General features: G+C 32.3%; 1 protein-coding gene across 3 annotated transcripts; it reads left to right on the forward strand.

The window, feature by feature from the left end:
• Positions 1-369: 369 nt before the first annotated feature.
• On the forward strand, positions 370-4,496 carry LOC125049658. Of its 3 annotated transcripts, none has more exons than XM_047649053.1 (6): positions 370-532; positions 669-806; positions 1,194-1,288; positions 1,435-1,973; positions 3,026-3,078; positions 4,303-4,496. In XM_047649053.1, exons 2-6 carry the CDS (start codon positions 674-676, stop codon positions 4,353-4,355), a joined length of 873 nt encoding a protein of 290 aa, XP_047505009.1. In that variant the 5' UTR covers positions 370-532; positions 669-673; the 3' UTR covers positions 4,356-4,496. The 3 variants fall into 3 exon arrangements, with proteins under 3 accessions (XP_047505009.1, XP_047505011.1, XP_047505010.1); XM_047649055.1 differs by having other exon boundaries at positions 4,306-4,496; XM_047649054.1 differs by having other exon boundaries at positions 376-579.
• Positions 4,497-9,704: the final 5,208 nt, after the last annotated feature.

Consider the following 9,704-nt stretch of genomic DNA (forward strand, 5'->3'; position numbering starts at 1 on the left):
CAAGCCCATTATTATTATTTTTTCTCTCATAAATATTTTTTTATTAATAATATCCCGACTATTTCTTCGTCGGGGATATTGAAAAAGCTCTTTTAATAGAGATTATCTATATCCATAATTTTGCATTCAAAATGTTATGATTTCCATACAGCTTTTATGTAATCTAATAATTCAAGGAATAATGAGCATGAATACTTAATTATTAATCTGTGGTTTATTTTTGTATGACACTTAAAACTAATGATACATTTGCTAAGCCCGTATTCCATAATGTATTTCACGTCACAATCTCTACTTGATCACTGTCAAATATGTCAAAATTCAAGTAGATTTTTTTACAGCTATTGCAATCAGTCAGATTGACATTTTTGCTTTTTAATTCTGTAGACTTGTAGAGACTAGAGACTCTCTGATTTTGTGTTATTTAGTGAATATTTACAACAAAAAAACGGGGCTTAACGATTTCAATTTCTTGAAATATTTATGTTTACTCATTTACTGTATAGTTTCTAAATTCTACATTTGATAAAATGTGAGTACTTCAGCGCAGCGTAGAATGCGAGTGCTACTTTTTAGTTTGTTAGTTGTTATTATTCTGATTACGATTATTTATGATGAAAGATGAACAGGGCATAATCATCTATTCCATATTATACTAAATTTTTCAGTAAATATGAACGATAATGAATCCTGGACATCCAAAGACGCCCTTTATCGGGATCTTGCCAGAGCTCAAGGAGGAGCTCCTATAGCAATAACTGACCCTTTGCTATACCACGAAACACCCACAAGAGAGTATGACGATGGTATTTATTATATTTAATGGCACTTACAAAAACCAGTTAGTTACATGGACTAAAACTGTATTAATAAATTAGACCAAAATTCACAGAAGTGAGCTATCCCTTCATTGCCCCCTTCTGGAAAATAATACAGTAGACATTCTTATGTATTTCTCCAAAACTTACTATAACTATACTTAATAAAAATAAAAAACAATACCATAGTGTTGTATATACAGAAAACAGTTACTATAATATCTCTCTTTTAAGACTTCTCATTTTTATGAGGAGTGCTTTTACTTTTAACATTCTATAACTTGCCACAATACTGTGACAATATACTGGTAAATAATACTTATTATAATGGTTATTATTCATATATCATGTATTGTTTATTACAATATTTTACAGAAAAGGATTTGGAATACCAATTTAGAGATGCTAGTGCAACAACAGACTATAGTGAAGGCCCTGATTTACAAATGATTATGCAAATGCTGGAAATGGTAAGTTAAACAATTGATTGTTGAATTGTTTTTCTCTAAAAACTAAACATTTTAGCATTAGATTGGGTTTTAATATTATCAAAACAATATAGTCACTATAATAAAAACTAAAATTATAACTTATCTGAAGACTATATTTTTTCTAGGTGAAGGATTATGACGTCACACCTGAGAGTCAACCTGTTGAAATCAGCAAACTAAATCCATTATCTAAAGTCTTTGTGCCTGAATCTTCTGAAGTTGCCTCAGATAAAGAAATAGAGCAGAAAATTACAAAAAAGAAAAACCGTAATGCTGCAATTGAGTCCATTATTAAAGCACAAGAAGAATCTTTAAATCTAAGTGAAAAAAGCAAATACAAACCCATATCTTTAAAAAATAAATCAAAAACTGAAAACATAAAGCAAAGTATAACCACTGAAAAAAAACAAAATGGACTAAAACCAATTGTATATAATAGTAGTACGGCATCGAGTATGTTTAAGAAGAAAACAGTATCAAATAAGTCAAATAAAAGTCCACATACATCAAAAGTATCTCCAGAAATACTTAAAACCAATACATTTGTTCCTTCAAAAGTGGCGAGTTCATATTATGAGAAATTTGTTGAATTTAATGAGGCAAAGGAAGAAAAATACGACATTTGGACCGTGGTAGAAAAGAAGATAAAGGAATCAGAGGAAAAGTAAGGATTTCCTTAAAAGGAATTAATTAGGCTTTATTGAGAATGAGAGTGATTGTAGGAATGCACTATAGTGACAAACTAGGTTTACAAAGTGATTCTCTACCTTTTTATCTTTTGATTGATCATCATAAATTCATCACACAGCACTAAAATTTGCAGTGCAGCAATAGCAATAGTTGATTTGATTGAGAACATGTATGTACATATAGGATATAAAGTAGCAATCTTTTTTCCAACATCAAAGTTAAGTTTGAGTGTGGTCCCAAACAACAAATCCAATACATTTTATTTAACACTAAGTCTACTTTGAATCACAATGTAATAATATATGATTGGACAATTCACACCAATTGACCTAGTCCCATGCTAAGCTGGTGAAGCTTGTGTTGTGGGTACTAGGCAACGGATATACATACATATTATAGATAGATAGACATATAAATACATGTTTAAACACCCAAGACCTAAGCACAACACCAAATGCTCATCACATCGATGTTCGTCTCAGCCGAGGATCGAACCCAGGACCCATGGATTCGCAGTCAGGGGTACTAACCACTAGACCAATGAGCCGTCAATGTCTTGAATTTCAAATAATTAGTTATTAAGAAGATAATTTAGAGTGTTAAATCATAGGTTACTGTGTCATTAATATTATTATTATAATATTTCAAAAACACCTATATATAGATACTCTTGGTCATGGGCTTTCTGTACTGGTTTTTGATCATTTATTTTTTCTTAACAAGGTAAGGCTATTAGCCTGTGCTAGACACAAAAGAAATGTCCATTGTTGGCCAGCCTTTTCTTTTGATTTTGCTCCTTAGAATAATTAAACAAGCTCAATATTGAAATATTTTGCAATAAAACCCTAGATTAAAAATTGATGCGTATTTTATGTTAACATGGTTACCATGGTAACAAAAATACACCGTTTTCACATGCAGTTACATTGTTTAAAGTATTAGGCACAAATATTTTTATAGTTATAGACTTAAAGTTTGAGGCTTGTCTAATATCAATAAAAAAATTATGTTTAATAAACGTTCTAGAAAACGCCGCGAAGCAGAATTGGTGACCTCAAGTTGCACAGAGAAATCTGGAGGTAATTTTTATATTAATATTTTATCGGCAAGTTTTGTTTTTATTAAAAGGCCGGCAACGCACTCGCGAACCCTCTGGCATTGAGAGTGTCCATGGGTGGCGTGGTATCTCTTAAATCAGGTGAGCCTCCTGCCCTATAAAAAAATCCTTCCATGGTTTAATTGGTAACTCTGTTCTAACTGTTCTGACTGGTCTCCTAGGCTTGATGCCCGGCGCAATAATAATTCGAGAGGGAAGCCAAATAAACTTATCATTTGGCTATAATAAAATGAAACAAATGCAGTAATGTTGAATAATATTTTTAAATTATTATTATTAATAAATATACGATCTTTATTATTTGTATTGTCATTATAGTTCGACTGTAACATCTCTATATACATAATAAAAAACTAAATGGCGCTACAAGCGCTTTTTAGGTCTGGGCCTCAGATTTCTGTATCTGTTTCATGATCATTTGGTAATCTAATAAGCAAGTAGGCGATCAGCCTCCTGTGCCTGATGAGATATATGTCGGTTTCCTCACGATTTTTTTCTTCGCCGTTCGAGTAAATGTTAAATGCGCATAGAAAGAAAGTCCATTGGTGCATAGCCGGGGATAGAACCTAGATCGAACTCGATGAGAGTCGGACGCAACGCAAGTTTTGAAACAAAGTCATTTGTCATTTTTGACAGTTGTAAAAATGTCATATTCATATTAACCGCTACGCCGGATCTCATTTCGCTCAGACTGAAATTAATTTATTTAAAAATAAATATAGTTAAAAAAAACTAAAAAACACGCTTTTAAAGCACATCAAACTAAAAAGTGAAAAATAATTCCTAATTTAGGCTGAAAATGGTAATGAACAAAAAATACTGGTATTATTATTGTGAAAAAGCGTGGGTTGCTCGATAGACGAAAAATATGGCACAGAGCGCGCCATATTATAAACTATATTTATTTTACACTTTTTAGTCCTAGCAGCAATACGTGTCTCAATTTAATCGTATTGCTTTGTGGAGTTCAAAAAATTTCATTGTTTTTTCCGAGATAAACCTATGAAATTATTATATTGTCGCTGATTCTTTATAAGTGTACAAAGTTTGAATTAAATCTGTCCGTTAAAAGTGGGTCAAAATCGAGTCCGAAGGAGTCGGTTACATACATACATACAGGTGAAGCTAATATAAAGCGTGTAAAAAGGTCCTATTTTCCTTAGTATATTTAGTTTTTTTTTTCCAGAAGCTTCTCCACCTTTGGTGCAGGAGTCTTGTGATGAAGAACAAGAACGATAGCGACGACGACATATTTCCCACAGTGCAAGATTACGTAAACCGTCAAAGCAAGATTGATACAGCATTACTTTAGATGTGGGAAATTCTACTACAATAACGAGATTTCAAAAATAAAGAAGCAATGTTGCTAGTAATGTTTGACTCTGTTGGCACTTATAGATATATTTAATGGAAATAATTGTACCAAAAATAAAAATATTTACCTAATTATTTGACAAGGAAACACTGACCCACGCCATCATAAACATACTATACCATCAAATGGCTATTCAATGTTTTTTCCCCTTTTCTAGATAATCATACATACAGAATTCTTTTTCAACTAATTCAGGCTCAAACAAAATTTAGTGCTAAGTGTCGTATTGAATTTTGACAAACGCGAGTGATCTTAACTCTTAACCAAGGATTTTGCTCATAGTACTAGGTATTAACATAGTTTTAACATAGTAGTATACTTTAATTATCTATTTCGATTGATTGTGATAAATTTGGCGGAAAACATTTCCAAACGGTGTTCTAAAAGAGAGAAAAACTTAATTTTTATAAATATATTTTAACTGTAATATGGGGCCATCCATAAAGTACGTCACACGAATTTTAGGACTTTTGAACCCCTCCCCCCGTCCTTGTCACAGGTTGTCACATTTTTATAACCCCCCCCCTCCTGATGTGACGTCACACATTTTTTAAATTTATGTATGTTTTTAAAAATAATCGAGAGAAAACAGCTATTTTCATTTTTTACTTATTTTTATTAAATAATAATCTAATAAAATCAACATAAAGTCCAACATTTCATAAAACCGAAAAAACAAACGACTAGTTAGAAAATAATAAACGATTAATTATATTAATTAAAGATAAAAATATTTATATTTTTTATATATCAATGTAAATATAGATTAAGTTCGTAAATTTTTAAAATTTTTAATTCTCATCCAAACTTTGCGTTTTAGTATTTTAAATTTTAACATGTGACGTCATAAAAGTATTGACCCCCCCATGCCCCTTGTCACACGATGTCACACTTCGGTGATACCCTCCCTCCCCATTACAGTGTGACGTACTTTATGGATGGCCCCTATAGCGTTTTATCTAGAAAGTAGTTCTTTATAGTTCTTTATAAATTAATTATCGAACGACTTCCGGATTGTGGAGGGAAAGCCTCCAAGAAGCTTGGTGTGCTCAAGGCAAAGCGATACTTCATTCAGGGCCATCAGCTTGCTCGAAATCGTTCTGTTCTTTAAAAAATAGTACGACTATTTGTTTATTTAAAAAGATTTTAAAATAATATAGCTCCGCTCATTCAATACAACGAATCGAAGCCAAAAGTAGACAAATTCCACTTACCTGTAACTTTTGTTTAAATAATTTTATTGTATGAGTAATGATGTTGGTTCGTGATACTCATTATACTATATCGCCGCTGCTTAAAAGGGAAGTATTTAACATTTAAATCGAATTAGGGCGATATAGAAATCGGTCCGCTTAGGGTAATTCTAATATTTTTATTTATTTGATATTATATGAATGTTAAAAATAGTAACGCAAATAAACGTGATATTACTTTTTACGATGCGTTATTCTTGTACAACAAAGTTTAGCTTTAAGGCACCCTTTTTTTTATTAGAATTGGATTGAATCTTTGGATCATAGTAGCTATAATTGAAGCCTATTGAAAAAGAAATGCTCTCTGTAATTTTAATAATAGGTATCAACTCTTACAGATTTACAGGAAAAAAATCTTACAAAATATGTTCGCTTTATGCACTAAAACCTCTTTATTACTTAAGTCATTGCCGCGTTAGACATTTACTTATTTTGCAAGATATAAACGAAATATTTGTCTATAGTTAGCTCAAATATAATATATAGCCAAAGAATACTGCCTTCACTATTGTGTTCTGACACCGCGCGCTGCAGCCCCCACCAAGGGCTATACTGGCCGCCCCCGTACCGCTCTGTATCAGCAGGGCGCGAACATAGACACCACCCGAAGGGGCATATGCCCCGAACGGGCCAAAGTTCACCCCTCTCGTGGGAGTATGCAACACAAAACACAACGGTTCACTATTGTGTTAAAATGTGAATGGCATGAGTCTTATGCTACAGTTTCTCCGAACTTTAAAACTAAATTCATGATAGTAAGGAATCTAATCCAAAGCCTAAATATCATCTTATTCAAAATTAATTCAAAATTCGGTGAATAAAAAAAATATGTGTACAGATAATATAATTAATATTCATGTAGTGTAAAAACGCCCACACCAAATGAATCAGGTGTCAAACTGTATTTTAAAAGTGTTCTATGTAATGTACCGGAAAAATTGTCTAAATAGTTATAGAAATGTATATGTATGACTTACACAATTTAAAAATTAGCTTGATAGCAGTATTGTTATAGTCCAATGTTTCCAAGTCCATTTGATTTGAATTAAATGTTACCTCAATCCAAATATGTTTATAATTTTTTTACCTACCCTCTCTGACGTAGAATCGGCACATTATTCGGAAGTTCTCCTGAAATAAAAAAACTGACCAAATGAAAAATGGCATTACATAATATATTTTCGAACTAACACCGTTTCGTTATATTTCTGCCATACGAATTGACGTTAAGTAATCAGTTGTTAATGTCCGTGCTACCTTGTTGTTGTACCCAAGGTAGCAACTCAAAATATAGGTATTTAACTGTTTAAATTTCAATAGTAAAATTATTCAAACTAATAATTGCCTATAATTTTCCGATTATCCAATGCTAAAAAGCCAGCCTTTATCTAAACCTAGTAATAGTTAGACTTGTTTCTCTTAGTTTTCTGCCTAGAAAACAATAGCAGGAGTAACAGTAGTGTTACTTTTTTTAAATAACTAAAAGCAGCATATACGTACTACACGGATACCTAGTAAGGTACGTGAAGATTTTCATTCATATTTAAAATTCAGCTCTAACGAGTAAAACTAGTCTCGCCAGCAGTAGTCTTAAGTAAAGTGTATTTAAATTGATATAGAGCAGTGTTGGCCTAGTGGCTTCAGCGTGTGACTCTCATCCCTGAGGTCGTAGGTTCGATCCCCGGCTGTGCACTGATGAACTTTCTATCTGCGCATTTAACATTCGCTCGAATGGTGAAGGAAAACATCGTGAGGAAACCGGCTCACCTTAGACCCAAAAAGTCGACGACGTGCGTCAAGCCCAGAAGGCTGATCACCTACTTGCCTATTAGATTAACAAATGATCATGAAACAGATACAGAAATCTGAGGCCCAGACCTAAAAAAAGGTTCTAGCACCATTGATTGATTTATTTAAATTGATATAGGAGTGTCAGATATAGTGGAGACATATAATTATAGTCGATGGAGTGTAACCATATTGGCAAACTTTAATAAAATCGCAAAAAATATAATATTTAGTCATTAGTAGTAGTAATAGTGACTAATTAATAGTAATAGTGACTAATTAATAGTAATAGTGACTAATTAATAGTAATAGTGACTTTAATCAACCTGTATCGACGCTGTAGAATTATAAACTCGTATTGCAAAAAAAAACATTTATTTTTTATTCTTCGACTCTTATGTCATTTAACACGTTCGTTGCATTACGAGATCTATCAGATCTCTTGCAGGACTTTTGTATTGTGCGTTGAACATAATCGTGTTTTTTCACTCCTTGCGGGAGGATCTAACTTGTAAAGTTTTTTAAGGATGAGCAGGACAAATATACATATTTGCTTCCTACTTAAAGCTGAATTCAAGGACATTAAAAAATAAATTAGAGATGGATTAGGTCCCTAACGCACAGTACTGTAATTGTTTTAATTCCTTGCGTTAGGAGATATGTCGGTACTCGTGAAATCGTACGCCTCGTAGACGCAAGAGATGGAGGATGGGATTTTTAGTGTTGTCCTAGAATCGACATTCAGGAAGTCGCGGGCACGTTTTGGAAACAACACTCGCATATAAACCAGCGTGTTGATTATTTTTGATAAACAATGAGTGATTTGAGTGAGAAAAAAGTGTAAAAAATCTATTTTATGGGTGAGGTTTCTAACAAAAAATCAACGCCGGATTATACTGCTGCATCGTCCAGTAAAATATTTGTTTTGGAAAATGTTCAAATTTGCCCCCCATTGACTAATAATGACAGTGATTCTGATTATGAAATATTTAACGATAAACCTTTTTTGTTGGAGCACACGCAGTTAAACAACACTGACGCTTCTAAAAAAAAACTAAATGAATTGTTACCATTTGCGCGAAATGTGCAAGCAATCAATGTGCTTACCACGTTTTAATGAAAAACACTTTGCATAATTAATAAAACTTTTAGAATCGATAACTGAGATATTATTTTATTCCCATCACTACTTACTACACATATTAAACTATCTTCGGTTGCGGTACGAGATACAATCGATATCTAATTTTTTTTGGTATTTGTAGTTTATTCAAATGTCGTAACTGCGAGCGAACCTAGAAAAATATAAAGCAATTAGCTATCTTTCACCCACAAAAACTTCAAAATATATGTCATTGTTTTTTTGGAAGATATAAATTATTTTCAAAAGTGTATTTTTAGGAGACTGATTAGGTCTCAAACGCACCCAGGGATAGGCTTGTTACGAGATCTTTTAGGTCTCCATAGCACCAGCTGAAAGTTCTTTAAAAATGATGGCGCAGTGAACGTGTTAACTGGTATAATCATGACTTATTTATGTAATTAATAAATAAGTCCTTTTTACCATCCAAAACTATGGACAAAAAAACACAACAATATTTTAACGAACATTGACGAAATGAAACATTTTTTTCGTTTCCTGTAATGTTTGATTCTCTCGACATATGCACTAAGCTAACAGACCGACTCCTGAACGATCAGAGGTTGCGATTTTCTCTATGTTCTTTGTTACTTTGAAGTTTGAGGGTAGGTTTGTGAGAAACTAAGACGAGAGAGTAGTCTTCAAATATAATCAATTACATTAAATAAAATGAAAATTATAATATAAATAACCTAATTTCAAATATGGACTCGTGTATTTATGTGAACTGTCGGTGTATCGCGCATCTTCAGCATTTTTTGGGCCTCACGTGTAATCGCGTTAGCAGAGTCAGCAGTCAGCTGAGACAATTTAAAAACAAATTATAGCGTAAGGTTATATTTTCAATAATATGATTTTTGTTACACTTAATGTAAGAGTATAATAATAAATATTTATTTATTTAATTATTCAAATGTAAACTGAACTTTATTGACTATAATGACTCCTTTTCCAGTCTTTGATTATTTAATTGTAATTAATTATATGCATGCAATCAAAAACTATTTTTAATAATGCCAAAGAAGTATAAC

This window comes from Pieris napi, chromosome 5 (genome assembly GCF_905475465.1).
Source record: "Pieris napi chromosome 5, ilPieNapi1.2, whole genome shotgun sequence".
In the NCBI taxonomy this organism is placed as follows: Eukaryota; Metazoa; Arthropoda; class Insecta; order Lepidoptera; family Pieridae; genus Pieris; species Pieris napi.